The sequence below is a fragment of the Euleptes europaea genome, chromosome 5, assembly GCF_029931775.1.
Source record: "Euleptes europaea isolate rEulEur1 chromosome 5, rEulEur1.hap1, whole genome shotgun sequence".
NCBI lineage: Eukaryota > Metazoa > Chordata > Lepidosauria > Squamata > Sphaerodactylidae > Euleptes > Euleptes europaea.
This window is the reverse complement of record NC_079316.1, coordinates 21,048,545-21,068,692: the sequence shown is the minus strand read 5'-3', so window position 1 is coordinate 21,068,692 and position 20,148 is coordinate 21,048,545. Positions and strand designations below refer to the sequence as shown.

Below are 20,148 nucleotides of genomic sequence, written 5' to 3'. Positions count from 1 at the left end.
CTCCAGCCTTAAACCTGGAATCTCCCCTCGACTTGTCAAAAAACGGCTCCGGTCTGTGGTGAATGGAGCATCTCCACAGACCTCTCAGGATCTTCCTATCAAACCGAATGCTCCTACCAAAATCAAAGAAGTGGACTCCACCGTCTACGTAGATGCAGTTTTACAACAACTTAACGGAGGTCCTCAAATCCCCATCAAAGCACTAATTGACTCCGGTTGCTGTCGCACTCTCATAAGCGAAGCCACGTTTGCTGCACTCAGAGCCGACTCAGAGGCTTTACCCGCCCCCGTCCAATTTGCTCAAATGGACGGGAGCCAATTCCAGGGGGGTCCAGTTGATCATCGCACCATAGGGGTGGCAATGGGAATTGGTTCCCACTGGGAACAAATAGACTTCACTATAGCCCCCATCCGATTTGAAGTGGTCTTGGGAATTAACTGGATTAAGGGACATAGTCCCAGTATTGATTGGGAAACAAACACTATCTCTTTCGCTAGTCCCACCTGCGACCAGCATCGGCAAAACTTTGCTCTGCCATTTCCGCCCGTTCCAGCATTAACCTCTACTGCCCCAGTACCACCGGCTCTACCCGCTGTGTACCGGGACTTTGAAGATGTCTTCGACCTTAAGGAATGTGATGCCTTACCCCCCCACCGGGCCTCAGACTGTGCGATTGAAGTAGTAAAGGACTGCACATTAACCAAAAGTAAGATTTACCCTATGAGCGCTTCCGAGCGCACTGTCCTCCGGGACTTTTTGGACAAAAACCTCGCCAGAGGGTTCATTCGCCCTTCGAATGCCCCAAACTCGGCCCCCGCGTTTTTCGTCCGGAAAAAAGAGGGCGACCTTCGCCTGTGCATTGACTTCAGAAAGCTCAATGCGGTTACCCAGACCAACGCCTATCCTAGCCCATTAATATCGGATATTTTGGGACAATTACAGGAAGGCCGTGTGTTCTCTAAATTAGACTTGGTGGAAGCCTACTACCGAGTCCGTATCCGCGAAGGAGATGAGCACCTCACTGCCTTCTCTAGCTGTTTCGGAATGTATGAATTCCTTGTAATGCCGTTCGGATTAAAAGGGGCCCCGGGGGTCTTCATGCAACTCATCAATGAAATCCTACATGACCTTCTATATCGTGGGGTGGTGGTCTACTTAGATGACATTCTCATTTATTCGAAAACTATGGACGAGCATGTGACTCTGGTCAGGGAAGTTCTACAACGCCTGCGTAACCATCAACTGTTCGCTAAACTAGCTAAGTGTGAATTTCACCAAAGCAAACTCACGTTTTTAGGATACATCATCTCCCACCAAGGTCTTCGCATGGACCCCGCCAAAGTCCAAGCCGTCCTCGATTGGACTCCCCCCACCAACCGCAAGCAAGTACAGCAATTTCTGGGATTTGCAAACTTCTATCGGGGATTCATCCCTAACTTCGCCCAAGTGGCTCTGCCCATTACGGACCTGCTGAAAACTAAGGGGAAAGTAAGCTCGGCTGCCTTGCCCTCCGCAAAAATCCTATGGACTGAGCAATGCCAAGCCGCCTTTCTGGCCCTCAAACGCCTTTTCACTTCGGAGCCGGTGCTACGGCACCCAGACCCAAATCAAATGTTCATTGTGCAAGTCGATGCTTCCGATGTAGCCATGGGAGGGGCTCTCCTCCAACAAGGACCGGACGGTCTTCTTCACCCTTGCGCTTACTTTTCAAAAAAATTTGCGCACGCTCAATTAAACTGGCCCATCTGGGAGAAAGAGGCCTCTGCAGTTCATCATGCACTGACTTTATGGCGGCAATTCTTGGAAGGGTCTAAAGTACCCTTTGAAGTTTGGACCGATCACAAAAATCTAGCTGCCCTCACGGGGTCCCATAAGCTGTCGGCGAAACAACAACGGTGGGCGGAGTTCTTTGCTCAGTTCCGTTTCACCCTGAAGCACGTCCCTGGGAAGCAGAACGTTCTCGCGGATGCCCTCTCCCGTTTACCACAATATCCGGTAAAACTCGAAAGGCCTACCAACTCTCTGTTCACCCCTATGCAACGTGGGGCCCTACCTATGCTGGCTGTGCAAACCCGATCCCAGCATCAACACACCTTCCCTAACTCGCAAGCTCCGCCAGCCCAACCGGCTGCCCAGCCGCCACCGCAACAGACCGGAGTTCCCGCCCCTCCTACCCCTCCGACCGCTCAGCCGCCTGCAGTCTGCGCGCCGCCGCACGTAAGCACTAACCCTATAACTGTTTCTCAGATCTCCAAGACCGACGGGGGGGCTCCCTCCAAAATCCCCATCTCCGAATCCTTTTTAACTGTCCTTCGGGACCAGTGCCTTTTAGAACGTTCCGCTCATACCCTACCTCCTGGTGTGTTGGAACAAGGGGGGTCCTGGTACAAAGACTCAAAATTGTATGTACCCAAAGCTCTCCGGAAGGACGTTTTACATTTAGCTCATGGAGCCAAAACAGCTGGGCACTTTGGTTTTCTGAAGACCCTTCACTTATTGCGCAGACAGTTCTGGTGGGGGGGAATGCGTTCCGACATTGACTCCTTCATCCGCAGCTGTCCCGTTTGTGCCGCTGCGAAACGATCGCAGGGCAAACCCCCGGGACTGCTACAACCTCTTGAAACGCCCAGCAGACCTTGGGAAGTAATTGCTATGGACTTCATGACTGATCTCCCTCTCAGTGGGGGTAAAACTGTGTTGTGGGTTGTTACTGATTTGTTTTCTAAGCAAATACATTTGATTCCATGTGCAGGGATCCCTTCTGCGCAGAAACTGGCCCGCCTCTTCGTGACGCATATATTTCGTTTACATTCGTTTCCGCGTAAAATAATTTGTGACCGCGGAAGTGGTTTCGTTTCTAAGTTTTGGAAAGCTTTCCTCAAGTTGGTGGGGGTGGAACAGGGATTGTCTAGCGCATACCATCCTCAAACTGATGGTCAAACTGAACGTGTCAATGCTGTACTTGAATGTTATTTGCGTTGTTATGTTAACTACCACCAGGATAACTGGGTGGAACTGTTACCTTTAGCAGAATATGCCTACAATAATGCCATGCATCAATCCACAGGTTTTAGCCCGTTTTTTTGCTGTGTATGGACAAGATTTCAGTCCCATCGTTCCTACAGATGATGTAGAGGGGGAGGGGAACCCCGACATTGCCTCCTGGGCACACGCCCTCCGTACCACTTGGCCCTGGCTCGTTAGCAACCTCGACCGGGCCAAACGTAAATACAAAGAGCAAGCTGACAAACATCGCTCCCCCGGGGGTGATCTGCAAGTGGGTGCTTTGGTTTACCTTTCCACCAAAAACCTCCGTTCCACCCAACCGTGCCATAAACTCAGCGCCAAATTCATTGGCCCTTTCCCCATTACTCGGGTCATAAACCCTGTCACAGTGGAACTGGCTCTCCCCAAATCCTTGAGGCGTGTGCATCCTGTTTTCCACATAAGCCTCCTCAAACCCCATGTTGCTTCTCCACGGTGGCATCCGGACCCACCGCCTGCGCAACCCATCATGGTGGGGGGGGAAGAACACTTCGAAGTCTCCAAGATCCTTGACTCCCGTATTCACCATGGCACTCTCCAATATCTAGTTCGTTGGAAACATTTCCCCCCTGCCTATGACGAATGGGTGCGCGCACAGAATGTCTCCGCCCCCGACCTCGTCGACGCCTTTCACATTGCTTACCCGGACAGGCCAGCCCCCTTGCGAACTGGGAGGGGGCCTTGAGGGGAGCAGAATGTCAGGCTGCTATCTCGGTTTCGTCTCTGTGCTGTATTGTCTGCCCCCCAAGGTCGCATGCCTAAGCCTGGGAAAACTCAGCTCCTGGGAAACTGTATTCCTGCATGTAATCTCCCGCCTTTCCTGCCTTATAATATCTCCCAGCTAGTGAGCCTTTCATAGCTGTCATTTTATTCGTTTGCACTGTATGCCTATTTGATCAGTAAAAGCCATCTGTTTGGACTCTATATGACTTTGTGGTGATTTCTGGTTCTGTGGGCCAAGGGCTGACAGGGCGAGAGATTCAAAACAGATAAAAGGAAGTATTTCTTCACACAACGTATAGTTAAATTGTGGAACTCCCTGCCCCAGGATGTGGGGATGGCTGCCAACTTGGAAGGCTTTAAGAGGGGAGTGGACATGTTCATGGAGGAGAGGGCTATTCATGGCTACTTGTAAAAATGGATACTAGTCACGATGCATACTTATTCTCTCCAGGACCAGAGGAGCATGCCTATTCTGTTACAATAGGTGCTTTGGAACACAGGCAGGATGGTGCTGCTGCAGTCATCTTGTTTGGGGGCTTCCTAGAGGCACCTGGTTGGCCACTGTGTGAACAGACTGCTGAACTTGATGGGCCTTGCTCTGATCCAGCATGGCTTTTCTTATGTCCTTATGTTAACCCCTTGGTGGAAGAGTGGAATAAAAAATGTACTAGACCAGCGATTCTCGCTCAGTGGCTTGAGAACTGCATGTGGCTGTCGTGACATGACACATGTGGTTGTTCTGAGCACTATTCCCCAGTGTGACTTCCAGTAATAGTTAAAAAACATTTTCAGATTCAAAACCAAACATAAAATAACATGCCCCAAAGTTGGTTGTGAGTTGACATTTTCCACCACTGTTGTTTTTAATCACGTTGGCTTGTTTTTATCGACTTGTTTTTCTCGTCTTGTTTTTATGGTTTTAGTTGTGAGTTGCCTCATGCAGAGCAAATGTGAAAAATAATAATATTTAATAATATTTGCGTTTTTTAAAGTTTTGTAATCCACGTTCAGTCTCTCCCCCCCCCCCCAAAAAGTGAAGTATAAATGAATTGTTTCATAAGTTCCTGGAAAAACACGCACAGAGATAAGTGCACAAGTTTGAAACCATTAAGATGCCGTAATGCAACACTATGCCGCTCATACTCATAATGGCTGGCGTGGCACCATCAGAATTACCAGTAGTCATTGGTAAAGAATGAGCGGGTCAATTGCGAGGAGCATGGAACGGTGGGTAGTTGTGGGATAAATGATCTCCCCCCACCCCATTCCCTTCTATCCCAGCAGATCATAAGGACTGGCTCATGATCCGGGATGTTCTCTCCTGTGTAAAGCAGATGCCTTTGTATGAGTTAATACATCTAAGTGACAAGCACTGCATGTCTCTCTCTTTCCCAGCATGTCCTGCTGGTTACCATGGAAAAAACTGCTCGCTGCAATGCAGCTGCAGTAGCGATGCTCCGTGTGACCCCATCAGAGGTGAATGTGTGTGTCCACTGGGCTGGATTGGCCCTGACTGCAAGCAACGCAAGTCAAAGTCCCCCGTTCTCCCCCCCCTTATTATCGGCAGTTGTTCCTTCTGTGTCATCCGACGTAATCGGAATCCTAAAGAACCAGCTTGAATGCTTCGTAGGCAATTAAATTAAATGTATATGTGTATGTGTATACACATATATATACATATACACATATATATACATATACACACACATTCCCCTACCCACTAATCTTCTTGCTTCTGAAATTGTGTATTTATGGCTTTATGCAGCCCAGTTGGTGATAATCCTTAATCATCTTAAGTCTACAGTATTGAGGGTGATGACTGGTGAAGCGGAAGGACTCGATAGGCGAACTTTATTCCATCCCTGTACGCCAGTTGTTCCGAGCCACGTTCCATGCCTTCGGTGCTCAGATTGACAACTGGTTACAGCGCCCCCCCCCCCCCGCTAAATTTTCAAGGCGGCTTAGTTCTAAGCTAATTCCCAATGTTTGAGGACAGGCTTGTCTCCACAACTGAGTGCTGTGCAGTGCCTTAGGTTAGGATGACAGTCCCCTAAAGTTTGGATCTGAATGTCAGATGAGACTCTGTCCTGTGCATTTGCAAATTATTGACATTGGAACCCACGGAGAGACAGGATCATGGGCTGGCCCTTGAGGTTACATCCACCAGTGTTGCAAAGCAGAGTCTGCATCACAATGAGCGACCCCCTCATTAAGCTATGCTTGTTCTAGCAGCCTTTCGTGTCCGTTTCAGTCATCTGTCCTATTTGTTATACCAAGGAGCTCTGGGTGGAATTCTTGGAAAATGATTGAGTTGAGTTAAGAGATAAGGGGCACTTTCACACATGCAAAATAACGCTACTTTCAATCCACTTTAACAATCGTTTGCAAGTGGATTTTGCCATTTTACACAGAAAATCCAGCTTCAAAGTGGATTGAAAATGCATTATTCAGCATGTGTGAAAGTGCCCAACGAGGGCTATCCCAATGAGTTTTGTGGGCAGCAGCTGTTTGCCAGATCACCCAGCAGCAAACCCAAGGATATGCTCAGCCATAGTTATCAGCGAAGTCCCCCAGTTCTAAATCACAAAGGGCCTGGCAAATCCATGCAATCCTGGAAGAGCTTTTGGGGGCAAGATCACTCTACCCATTGGCTCCAAGAATTCCCCATTTGCTCATGTTTACAACAGGTTTATAACTCTTACCACAGCCTTTGAGTACCTGGCCCAAGCGCCTGCCTTTAAGCCCCCCCTCCCAAACTGTTTGCTATACAGAGTTTTCACCCTTCCAAGCCCTGCCACTGTAATGGTGTAACTCTGCTTAGGATGGCACTGCATTGTGCAGATGATTGGACTAAGTGATGGTGGTCCCTTCCAACTCTATGATTCTATTCTATGCAATCTTCTCGCCCCCCCCCCCCCCAGCTATGTTGGTGGTGGCAGACATGGCTGCAGCAAGGAGTGTCCTCCTCCTCCCTCCTAGTGCCCTGAATGTTAGGCATCCTGAGGAGGGAAAAAACCCTGTATTTCCGAGGACCACTGATGCCTTGAACACGGACATAATAAAGTTGAGGACTCTGGAGGAAAAAAGGGAGAGTATCAAGAAGAAGAAAGTGGAGAGCTCCTTCTTATTCTCCAGCCTCTGCCACCACCTCCACCAGTGTAACTGTGGAGAAAGGGAGGAACCTCCCTGTCACCATGTTGTTACAGTGGCGGCTGCAAAATAATTGAGTGGAAGCGAGAGGGAGGAGCTCTTCTGCGGCTCCAATGAAAACCAGTGGCCACCAGCATAAAGACCAGTAATATGCCATTCCAGAGTACTGCAAAGGGGAGGATACAAAAGAAGAGTGACAGCCCTTTCCATATAAATGACATGGCTGGTATCTAACCACTCTGCTCAGCCAAGTGTGAGGCCTTCCTTTGGCCCATCTTGTGGCAGAAGTGGCTCTTCCGACCATGGAGGAGGCACTTCCATTGGTGAACACAAGAACACAAGAAAGGCCATGCTGGATCAGACCAAGGTCCATCAAGTCTAGCAGTCTGTCCACACAGTGGCCAACCAGGTGCCTCTAGGAAGCCCCCAAACAAGACGACTGCAGCAGCACCATCCTGCCTGTGTTCCACAGCACCCAAGATAACAGGCATGTTCCTCTGATCCTGGAGAGAATAGGTACGCATCATGACTAGTATCCATTTTGACCAGTAGCCATGGATAGCCCTCTCCTCCAAGAGCATGTCCACTCCCCTCTTAAAGTCTTTCAAGTTGGCAGCCATCACCACATCCTGAGGCAGGGAGTTCCACAATTTAACTATGTGTTTGTTGGGTGAAGGAATATTTCCTTTTATCTGTTTTGTATCTTTCACCCTCCGGCTTCAATGAAAGACTCCTTAGGCTGGAGGAAGGCTTTAGACTTTGAATCATAGAATCATAGAGTTGGAAGGTACCACTAGGGTCATCTAGTCCAACCTCCTGCACAATGCAGGAAATTCCAAATTACCTTCCCCCCCACACACACTCCCAGTGACCCCTACTCCATGCCCAGAAGATGGCCAAGATGGCCCTCTCATCATCTGCCTAAGGTCATAGAATCAGCATTGCTGCAGAAGGCCATCTAGCCTCGTCTTAAAAACCTCCAGGGAAGGAGAGCTTACCACCTCCCTAGGAAGCCTGTTCCACTGAGGAACCGCTCTGTTAGAAAAAAACTTGGCTGAGCAGATTGGTAGGAGACAAGCCCGTGCATCTGGGAGGCCAGTCAATTTTTGTGCCGTATCGTGCACCACAGTGCACAAGCTGACAGCTGAAGGCCCTCTTTTGAAATGTAGAAGAGCTGCATGGCCGGTAGTGTTTGCTGTGCCTGTTGACTCATGACCCTGCCATCCAAGGCACCAGCAAATCACCTGTTCTCCATAGCGAACACAACAGCAAAATGGTTTGGGCCGAATTCTGTCCTGATGCACCTCTCAGCTGCTCAGAGCTAAAAGGTAGCTGATCCTCAGTGATTTCCAGTATACCAGAGCCCACCTACCTCTGTTTTCGTTTTTCCCCTTTGTGTGTTCGGCGCAAGTTGGTCCGAATTTTATAGACTTGTTAGTCCGTGAAGTCTGCACTGTAAGATGACAGCAAAATAAAAGGCACTCCGTTCGATGCTTCCCGCATAAAATGCATCCTTCTTTTATCTTCTTTTGCAGCTTGCGATTCCGGCTATTGGGGACGGCTTTGCAGCAACTCGTGTGACTGCAAGAACAGATATAACAGCTGTGATTCTGTTACTGGGATCTGCATCTGTGAAGCAGGATTCACCGGAAATCACTGTGAGCAAAGTAAGCCTGAAACAACGTCAAACCCAGGGGGTGGGGTAGGGAGTTCTTAGAACCCAGGAGCAGGAAATTGTTCTTCCGGTTCCATGCATCTAGAAAAAGAAACTGCAGGTACATTTGTCATAACATGGAGAAATCCACTTTGGGAGACTTCAGATCTCAGCAACACTAGAATGTTTGGCAACCCCAGGAGAGAGGTTGTTTTCAGATTTGGAGTGAACAACTAGTTTAGCCCTTAGACTTTGTGTTAGGATAATAGAAACGCCTTATTTCTCCTTCTTTCCTCCCTGGTATAGAATGTCAATAAAACATTGGAGTTTCATTTCATTACATGCCTTTATTTTTTATCTAGACGCATACCTTCATAACCATCAGTGTATGTGGCCTCTTATAGAGTTACTGTGCCGAAAACAGACTCATTTCTGCCCCCAAGAGAAGATAAGGATTTCAAAGGGAGAGGCTGTGGCTCAGTGGTAGAGCATCTGCTCGGCATGCAGAAGGTCCCAGGTTCAATCCCTGGCATCTCCAGTTAAAGGGACTAGGCAAGTAGGTGATGTGAAAGACCTCAGCCTGAGACCCTGGAGAGCCGCTGCCGGTCTGAGTAGACAATACTGACTTTGATGGACCAAGGGTCTGATTCAGTATAAGACAGCTTCATGTGTTCATAGACAATGAAGTTGATGACCAAAGGTGAGGAGGGAGAGAATGCAAGAACACATCCCCAAGAGAGGATGGGATGGTCCCAAGTGTTGGGTTGAAGCAGGGCCAATGGGGTGGCCCTGCTTCCACCCAACAATGGCTGATGTTTAAGAGCATCAGCCAGTGGCTGCAGAGAAATCATCTGAAAAAAAGGGATTGGGGCATCCCCGTGTCCATGTATACAGAGGATCCTCCAGCCTACCTTTAGAAATAGCTTAGCCTTCCTCTGTTTTGGTAAAAACATTCTTCTAGGCAGGACAGAACTTGCTGCTGCAGCTGTTGTTTTTTTCTAAACAGGCTGAGTCTCGGCGTAAGCTCAGTCCGGCATCCAACGTCACGTTCTCTTTTCTCTCTACACTCTAGCAGAAGAAAAGTTGGTTTTTATACGCCGACTTTCTCTACCACTTAAGGGAGACTCAAACCGGCTTACAATCACCTTCCCTTCCCCTCCCCACAACAGACACCCTGTGGGGTAGGTGAGGCTGAGAGAGCTGTGGCTAGCCCAAGGTCACCCAGCTGGCTTCATGTGGAGGAGCGGGGAAACAAATCCAGCTCACCAGATTAGCCTCCGCCGCTCATATGGGGGAGTGGGGAATCAAATCCGGTTCTCCAGATCACAGTCCACCGCTCCAAACCACCGCACTTAACTACTACACCACGCTGGCTCTGTGATTATACCCACACGGCCCCTGTCATACCCAGTGTTTATGTTGTTTCTGCAGGCATTTCTTTCAGAGCCGATCCTTGCTTTTTGTACAAATAGACAGATTTCTACGCCTTTGGAGAGCATCCGGAATTGATCTGCAAGCCAGTGCCCAGTTGGCTCCAATGTGCAGCTGCTGTTCTGTGTCTGCAGGTTGCCCCGGGGGGACGTTTGGCCCAAGCTGTAATTCTAGCTGTCAGTGCCAGAACGGAGCTGCCTGTGACCCCGCGAGTGGAGCCTGCGATTGTGCAGCCGGCTGGATGGGAACCTTCTGTGAGAAAGGTATCCCCCTTTTTTCTGGGTTTCCTTCCTTCTTTTCTCCCTCTCCCATAATATTAGAACTCGGGGTCATCGGCTGAAGCTGGAGGGAGGAGAGATTCAGAACAGATAAAAGGAAAGTATTTCTTCACTCAACTCATAGTTAAATTGTGGAATTCTCTGCCTCAGTATGTGGTGACAGCTGCCAACTTGGAAGGCTTTAAGAGGGGAGTGGACATGTTCAGTGGACATGAGAGCCAGCGTGGTGGTGTGGTTAAGAGCAGTGGTTTGGAGCGGTGGACTTTGATCTGAAGAACCATGTTTGATTCCCCACTCCTCCACATGAGCGGCGGAGGCTAATCTAGTGAACTGGATTCCCCCCCCCATTCCTACACATGAAGCCAGCGGGGTGACCTTGGGCAAGTCACTCTCTCTCAGCCCCACTCACCTCACAGGGTGTTTGTTGTAGGGAGGAGAAGGGAAGGCAATTGTAAGCCGGGTTGAGTCTCCCTTAAGTGGTAGAGAAAGTCGGCATATAAAGGCCAGCTCTTCTTCTTCTCCTTCTTCTCCTTCTTCTTCTCCTCCTCCCCCTCCTCCTCCTCCTTCTTCTCCTCCTCCTCCTCCTCCTCCTCCTCCTCTCCCCTCCCGTCTTCGCGGCTACTAGTAAAAATGGATACTAGTCATGATGCATACCTGTTCTGTCCAGGATAAGAGGAGCTTGCCTTTTCTATTAGGTGCTTTTGAACACAGGCAGGATAATGCTGCTGCAGTCGCCTTATTTGTGGGCTTCCTAGAGGCACCTGGTTGACCATTGTGGGAACAGACTGCTGGACTTGATGGACCTTGGTCTGATCCAGCATGGCTTTTCTCGTGTTCTTAAGTGGGTACTTTAGATGCATTTAAGATAAGCGCTTATGTACCCACTTACTGCAGTCAAACTGCATCCCAGTGCAGAGGAATTCCATGGCTTAAGTGTAAGGAGTTCCTCGTCAAGCTAATTTGATGGTAAAAGGGGGTCCCTTGAAGGCGGAAAATCTGGAAAACCTCTACTTTAACCCAGCATTACCATTTAATAACTTTTGCTAAAAGAAGGCAGTAGGTGGCGTAGATTGAGTTTCCTACATCCCATTCTGTTGCCAAATCACTTTGCCATCTGATCCTGGATATGCAAGAAAAGTAAGCAAACTATAGTCTCCTTTGGAAAAGCCGGCAGTAATGCAGATTTAAACAAGCGCTGTGCAGACAAAAGTATATGATTGGTGACACTGGAATAGGACTCTGTCCTTTGAGCAAAATATCTTGAGCTGTTTCTCTTGCAAACTGGCATGTGAACTTTGTAATAATATTGCTCTAGCTTCATGTGGGGTGCTGAAGTTTCATGTTTTATCTCTTGTTTGCATATGCTGCCCTCTAGTGGAAACAAGAGCACTTTGCAACATAGGAAGTTGTGTTTGTTCATCAAATAAAATCCCAACAGAAAGAGTATTGTGATGCTTTTAATCAGGACTGAATTAAAAAAAAAAAAACCTTTCAAAGCATTTCTCCTGAGGGCCAATGGTAAACAACAAAAAGAAAGGATCAGGGATCTCCTAAGTGCAAATCCAGCCAATAGCTAAGTAAGTAACAGTGCAGTCCTAAACAGAATAACATTGTTCTAAGTCCATTGAAGTAAATGTACTTAGATGGCTGTAACTCTGCTTAAGACTGTGCTGTAAGGCCCTAAGTAAGTCCGTTGACTGCCTTGCAGCAAACCCTTTCTCCTTTGCCTTTGAATTACACAGAATTGGGTCCCCAGTATTGCAGTTGTGGGAAGCCAATGAGAGCACCTTTTGCAGTTCCCTTCAAGGGTGCTGCCCCCTGGTGGTACTTGCCACTCATTGTTCAGAGCGACGGTATGGAAAATCGCTTTTCTTATGTGGGTTGAGAATCTCTCACAGGCCGTCAATACATTTCCCCCCAGTAATATAATTTCAAGGAGCTTTGCCTTAAGGGATACTAACTCAAGCTCAAATGAAGTGCCATCTCTCTATGGCCCAGTTAAAGCTGTCATCCCTGGAGTGTGCAAAGGAGTCATCTTATTAAAAAGAGAAATTTGCCGCCTTTATTCATTTAAAACCTAGATGTACCGGTAATAATTTCCCCCATCTCCGATACAGGCCATAATCAATGACTGCCCTTATGCTTAAACTAAGGTACTTATTGCAAACAACCAAGGTCAGAATAAATCCACCTCTCCTTTGGCATGAACAAATGGATAGCTAGAATAATTAAGCAAACAAAAAATTCCTAGTTGCACCAAAAGGCTCTCGATGTCTCAGTAAAAGTGTGTCTTCCATCATCTCTTTGATCTAAATAGCAAATGCAGATCTAGTTTAATTAGAATCCATCACTTTTATCATCTTCCCTGTTTTAAACCTTAGCCTAAGAACAGCAATGCCGGGTCAGACCAGTGGCCCATCTATCCCAGCATCCTGTTTCACACAGCAGTCATCATTTGCCGGCGGGGCGGGGGGGGGGGGCAAAACGTGCAGGGCGTAGAGGCTGAGTCCCTCCCCTGATGCTGTGTCCCAGCACTGGTATTCAGAAGTTTACTGTCCATAGACATGGAGGTTTCCCTGGGTCACCAAGGCCATTGATGGACCTCTCCTTCATGAATCTCTCTAACCTCTTTCTAAAGGCATCGTGGCATGTGCTGGCTGTGAATGCCACAGTTTAATTACTTGTCGAATAAAGAAGTACTTTCTTTTGTCCATCCTGAACCTATTGCCCGTCATTCATTGGGTGCTGCCGAATGACAGTATTTTCAGAGAGGGAGGAAAATGTTCTGTGTAGCCCCTTAACTCCACCCTGTGCATAATTCTATACACTGCTATCATGTGCTTTGATCTGTTGGTAAGATTCATCACCTTTGATCTGGTGGTAAGGTTTCTTCTAACAGGCAGGGATTTTCACAGATGTCCCCCCCCCTTTCTGCGACAGACCTCCAACTCGCCCTCCAGGTGCTGTATGATGGAGCATTCTGTGATGCAGCAGGCTGGAGGAGATGAGAAATTCCCATTCTGCTGATGGAAATCCGTTCCTTCATTGGGAATTACCACTGGATCCAACCCTACGTAATAATCCAAGGGTGAGATCACATGAGATCAAAGCATATTGATTCCTGCAATTCCTGTCAATCAATAAGCCAAAAATTGGCCCATCTTATCTACAAGGTTTGTCCTGTCACAGAACTACCCACTTCTCAACCCACTAAGTCAGGGCTTGTCTGGAGTGCTGCATTTAGGGTTGCCAACCTCCAGGTACTCACTGGAGATCTCCCGATATTACAACTGATCTCTAGCCAATAGAGATTAGTTCCCCTGGAAAAAATGGCTGCTTTGGCATTTGGGCTCTATGACATTGAAGTCCCTCCCCTCCCCAAACCCCGCCCTCCTCAGGCTCCACCCCCAAAACCTCCCATCAGTAGCAGACCTGACAACCCTAGCTGCATTTGGCCTTGTGGGTCACAGGTTCTTCTGCCCTGTTATCCTGTAGTAACATCAGCTGTTGACTGTAGGTTTTGAGCTGTTCTGTCAACAGCCTATCTTTCTGGCCAGTATCAAATAGGTTGTATTTATACATTCCCAAGCTGAGGAAGCCCAGTTGTACAGCACGAGCCCTGCTTTCCTTCAGCACAGGGAAAGGCACTTGGATCCACTCTGTAACCAAAGCTTAAAAATAATTCATTCCCCTGTCATTTCCCTAAAGGCTCCATTTGGGGTCAGAGGATGTTCTTTGCCAGATGGTTGTATATACTAATCGGGATCACGTTCTCTTCATTCTGCATCTTCAGCTTGTCCAGATGGCTTTTTCGGGCTCGAGTGTCGCCAGATGTGTGACTGCGAGAACGCCGCTGCCTGCGATCACGTCATGGGAATGTGCAATTGCCTCCCCGGCTGGGCGGGACCCAAGTGTGACCAACGTATGTATACTGGAGTAGAGCTGCTCGTATTGAAAAAACACATTAAACATCATTGAATGCACAGGCCATGATCCAGCAATGTGGGGATGCCAAATGGATCCATATAGTAGGATCTGTGGTGCTATATCTTTCCCCCCGACTTCTAGTAGCCAGCGTGGTGTAGTGGTTAAGAGCAGTGGTTTGGAGCGGTGGAGTCTGATGTGGAGAACCCGGATTGATTCCCCACTCCTCCACATGAGCGGCAGAGGCCAATCTGGTGAACTGGATTTGTTTCCCCACTCCTACACACGAAGCCAGCTGGGTGATGTTGGGCCAGTCGCAGCTCTCTTAGAGCTCTCTCAGCCTCACCTACCTCACAGGGTGTCTGTTGTGGGGAGGAGAAGGGAAGGTGATTGTAAGCCAGCTTGATTCTGCCTTAAGTGGTAGATAAAGTTGGCATATAAAAACCAACTCTTCTTCTTCTTCTTCCTTAAGAATTTTTTGCGGGGTTTTTTTGCATGCACGCACACACACATTCCCATATGAGGTGCTCATCCAGCCCTTTCCTGGTTCAAAGTGGCAGACTATTTGCGACAAGAAGATAATGAGGGATGATTTATACAGCTTATGATGATTCCAATTATCACATGATGGTCTAGCTATTCGAAATTACTCCCACATGTGAACTGTAGCTGTTGCCGTCTATATTTGTTAATTAGCATCCCCTGGTTATCCACGCTTTTAAAATGTTATTATCATAATATAATGTAAACATAATAATTCATGAGCATCATATAGTATGCAACATACATAATATAATACATTTTCCCCTTATTTATACATTCATTAGATTTAGTTTTGTTCCACTACAGTAAAAATGGGTACCATTTCTTAACAAAATTATCTCTGTATATGCTGTTATATATTTTTCTGTGGGCATAATGTGCCAAATTTGCAAAGCCATTCCTCCATTTCTCTTGCTTCCAATATTGGAACCACTCCTAATAACAATAATTTTATGAGGGCATTTGGGCAAGAGCCACTGCTGAATTTGGATAATTTGGGGGACTTGGGATCATAATTACCTCACCCAGAGAGCTTCAATGGAAAATGGGGGTTTGAACCTTGATCTCCCAGATCCTAGTTTAACACTCTGACCACCGCACCACATTGGACCAACAAATTGGGTCATAGGAAAGGATCCAGCATTCAAGTGGCTTTCCTAGGCACTAGACATAGCCCAATACTGCAGGGATCCCACTTTGCAATGATCAACATGTAATAGAACGATCTCATCATTCACTGGATTTCATGCTTTAATGTGGTCATACTGTAATATAGGATACTCTTCTTTGGAAGAAGTCACTGGACTTTTGTCAGAGATCCCATTATTGCATTCCTCCATGAACATGCTTGGTATTTTAACCATTTTTGTCTAGGGCAAGGAGTTAGTAAAGACACTAGAAGCTGCCTTATACTGAGTCTGACCAGTGCTGTGTTGAGGTCAGCATTGTCTTCTTTGACCAGCAGCAGCAGCAGCAGAAGAAGAAAGAGAGTTGGTTTTTATATGCTGACTTTCTCTACCTTTTCAAGTAGCATCAAATTGGCTTACAATTGCCTTCCCTTCCCCTCCCCACAACAGACACCCTGTGAGGTAGGTGGGGCTGAGGGAGGTCAAAGGGAGCTGTGACTGGCCCAAGGTCACCCAGCAGGCTTCATGTGTAGGAGTGGAGAAACCAACCCGGTTCATCAGATTAGCATCCGTTGCTCACGTGGAGGAGTGGGGAATCGAACTTGTTTCTCCAGATTAGAGTTCACCGCACTTAACTACGACACCATGCAGCTTTACTGGGTGTCAGTCAGAGGTCTTTCTCATCAGCTACGCAATAATTTTAACCAGAGATTTAGAGATTGAACCCAGGCCCTTTTGTATTCAGAGCAGATCCTCCACCTCTGAGCCACAAATCCTGGAGAACCGGGTTTGATTCCCCACTCATCCATATGAGCGGCAGACTAATCTGATGAACTGGGTTGGTTTGCCTACTTCTTCACATGAAGCCAGCTGGGTGAGCTTGGGCTAGTCACAGCTCTCTCCGAACTCTCTCAGCCTCACCTACCGCACAAGGTGCCTGTTGTGAGGGGGGAAGGTAATTGTAAGCCACTTTGCGACTCCTTAAGGTAGAGAAAAGCGGGATATAAAAACCAACTCTTCTTCTTCCTGCCCCATCCCCTTTCCCCCTTTCCCTGCCTGATATGTGTGCCTTGTCCTCTTTGGATCGTGGTCTTTTTGACCATTCAGAGAAAAGTATTTGAGATTTGTTTTTGTCTTAACTATAATATCATTTATTTCAGAAATTTAGTGTAGAGACCCATTTTCAAGAGAACAAAATACTAAGAAATTTATTTTGAGACACTTCAAAACAAAGGTTTATTTTTAAAATCTCAATGTATTCCTTATTCATGCCCTGACCTGGATGGGCCAGGGCTAGCCTGATCTCGTCAGATCTCAGAAGCTAAGCAGGGTCAGCCCTGATTAGTAGTTGGATGGGAGACCACCAAGGAATACCAGGGTTGCTGTGCAGAGGAAGGCACTGGCAAACCACCTCTGTTAGTCTCTTGCCATGAAAACCCCAAAAGGGGTCGCCATAAGTCGGCTGCAACTTGACGGCACTTTACACACACATTACTTATTCATACAGATGTCCCTAATTTTAAGCCAATGAAAATGTAAATGACTTGGTTTGGTACATCTTGGAGCTTGCCAACACATTGCAAAGATGTGTATCCGGCACTCAGTCCAAGCTGGTTGCCAACAAAAACTCAAGTTCTGCTGTCACCGTAAATTATACAACGGAAAGGCATTTGGATATGTTGTATGCTGTTTGGGTCTTTAGTTAAGGAGCAGGTCTTGAGAGTTTAGTTTTGCTAGGGATTTGGCTGGCAAAAGGGAGAATAATTGAAGGAGGGAAGGACTGTGCAGATCAGTTGAAAGGGTGTCTGATAACAGTACCATTGGAAAGAAAAGAGAGGGAAACGGCAAGTGTTGAGATTCATGAGGCTCCACAGTTGCCGTGGATTTGAGGCCTTAAGGACGCCATCCTTCCAGAATTGGTGGGCCACTAAACCTTAAGTAAAGGTAAAGATCCCCTGTGCAAGCACTGGGTCATTCCTGACCCATGGGGTGATGTCACATCCTGACTTTTACTAGGCAGACTTTGTTTTATGGGGTTGTTTGCCAGTGCCTTCCCCAGTCATAAGAACATAAGAAGGGCCCTGCTGGATCAGACCAAGGCCCATCAAGTCCAGCAGTCTGCTCACACAGTGGCCAACCAGGTGCCTCTAGGAAGCCACTAACAAGACGAGTGCAGCAGCACCATCCTGCCTGTGTTCCACCACACCCAAAATAATAGGCATGCTCCTATCTTCCCTTTACCCCCAGCATGCTGTGTACTCATCTTCCCTTTACCCCCAGCATGCTGGGTACTCATTTTACCAACCTCGGAAGGATGGAAGGCTGAGTCAACCTTGAGCCAGCTACCTGAAACCGACTTCTGTTGGGATTGAACTCAGGTTGTGAGCAGAGCTTGGACTGCAGTACTGCAGCTTACCACTCTGCACCACGGGGCACTAAATATATGGAAGGTGTAGCTCTCCTGTGTTCTTTTCCATTTGCTGCCACTACACCAGCGTGGTGTAGAGGTTAAGAGCAGTGGTTTGGAGCGGTGGACTCTGATCTGGAGAACCGGGTTTGATTCCCCACTCCTCCACATGAGCGGCAGAAGCTAATCTGGTGAACTGGATTTGTTTCCCTGCTTCTACACACGAAGCCAGCTGAGTGACATTGGGCTAGTCACACTCTCTGAGCCCCACCTACCTCACAGGGTGTTTGTTGTGGGGAAGAGAAGGGAAGGTGATTCTTCCTTGAGTGGTAGAGAAAGTCGGCATATAACAGCCAATTATTTTTCTTCTTCACCCCTGGAGAGTCATTTCCAGGCTCATGGGACCCATGAGGAGGGACTAGCCATGCAGATTGGAGGGGGCTGGAGTGAAGAAGAGCAAGGACTTGAAATTGCTCTTCCTTCCTGGTCCACATGTGTAGCTCCCCTGAGCGGAGGGAACATCTCCATCCTCTGTGTGGATCCTACAGCACCTGGAGTGACCTTTCCAGGGGTCAGAGTGATTTGCAGGAATGGGGGAGAATAGGGGAATATCCTGCATGTTCTTCTGCCCACCAATGGAAGGATACTTCCAAATGTGGCCATCTTGACTCTTATTTAGCACAAAGCTGAGCCAGTCAGAGGTAGCCAAATGTTGCTTCTAACCTACTGAGCTCTGAGTGAAGTTAAGGGCTGTGCTTCTTGTGATGGTTCAGGTAACACTCTGTTGGTCCATGATCCCGATGCAGCAGCACTGTCTTCCTGGAATACCCTTTCAGGCCAAATGTCTACAGACTCCTGAAAAGCAGCAGCAGCAGAAGAAGAGGGGGAGGAGGAGGAGGTTTTTTTGGAGAGCTGGAGTAGTGGGTTTGATTCCCCACTTCTCCATATGAGCGGTGGTCTCTAATCTGGTGAAGTGGGTTTGTTTCTTTACTCTTACACATGAAGCAGAGGCTAGATGGCCATCTGTCGGGAGTGATTTGATTGTGGGATCCTGCATGGCAGGGGGTGGGTTGGGGTCACTGGGGATGTGGGGGGAGGTAGTTGTTAATTTCCTGCATTGTGCAGGGGGTTGGACTAGATGACCCTGGTGGTCCCTTCCAACTCTATGATTCTATGAAGCTAGCTGGGTGACCTTGGGCTAGTCACAGTTCTCTCTGAACTCTCTCAGCCCCACCTACCTCACAAGGTGTCTGTTGTGGGGAGGGGAAGGTGATTGTAAGCTGGTTTGATTATTCCTTAAGCGGTAGAGAAAGTCGGCGTATAAAAACCAACTCTTCTTCTTCTTTTCTACCACTGAAAGAGAATCTAACCGGTTTACAATCTCCTTCCTTTCCTCTCCCCACAACGGACACCTTGTGAGGTAGGTGGGGCTGAGAGAGCTCTAAGAGAATTGTGACTACCCCAAGGTCACCCAGCTGGCTTCATGTGTAGGAGTGGGGAAACCAACCTGGTTCTCTAGATTGTAGTCCACCGCTCCTAACCACTACACCACCCTAGCTCTAGGTTTGCATGGTGCACAGCACAGAATCTATGGTCCCCAGCTTCAGGACTGGGGAGCCTGGGGAAGGTGGGATTCGGGGAGGGGGGACCTCAGTAGTGGATAATGCCATAGAATCCACCCTCTAAAGAAGCCATTTTCTGTCAGGAGATCTGGTATAATTCTGAGTGATCTCCTGGCATACCTGGAGTATGGCAACCCTAACAGAAGCTCTTCCACCCCCACCCCCAATAACTTGATCAAAACTGGGTTGTTTTTTCCAGCACTCCCCACCCTAACAGATGACAGCCAGCATATCTCTTAATTTTTTTCATCGCCATGGCAGAGGCCTGAATCTTGCTTTTAAAAAAAAAAAAAGTCTAAAACTGAGATTTGCAAACTGCCAGATTTTGTCTCGGATACCAGGTTACATGGTTCTGGAGTGAAAAAGTTGTGACAAAATTGCTCACCAATTTATTAATAGAGCCGTTCAGTAAGATTCTTCGCCTTGGCTAGCTGCCTTCTCGTTTTTGGTGAAATATGAGCTTATTGTGTTTCCCCCATGTTTGTCTGAGACTTCAGAGTGTTTCAGCTACTCGGCGTAAAGGCTTTTCTTTCGGTTATAGGCCATTTGCTCTGGCTTTCGAAACACGTGCAAAGTCAGTGACCGATCTGCCGATTGATCCTCGCAAAACCTTTACATCTTTTCTTTCTGCATATTAAGTTTAATTAAGAAACGCAGTCCATCATCTTAAGCCAGGCTGGTCCCTTTCATCTCCTCGCTAACCGGCCAAACTTCTCTCCAAAGTTTCTATTTATCCTTGTGCCA

The 20,148-nt window shown here is 47.7% G+C and overlaps 1 protein-coding gene across 1 annotated transcript in view; it reads left to right on the top strand.

Moving 5' to 3' along the window:
* The window catches only part of LOC130478222 (multiple epidermal growth factor-like domains protein 6), a 239,285-nt gene that overhangs the window by 169,511 nt on the left and 49,626 nt on the right, over positions 1 to 20,148 (top strand). Inside the window, 3 exon segments of the mRNA XM_056850373.1 lie at positions 5,165 to 5,293; positions 10,139 to 10,267; positions 14,076 to 14,204. Coding sequence (XP_056706351.1) covers positions 5,165 to 5,293; positions 10,139 to 10,267; positions 14,076 to 14,204 — 387 coding nt within the window.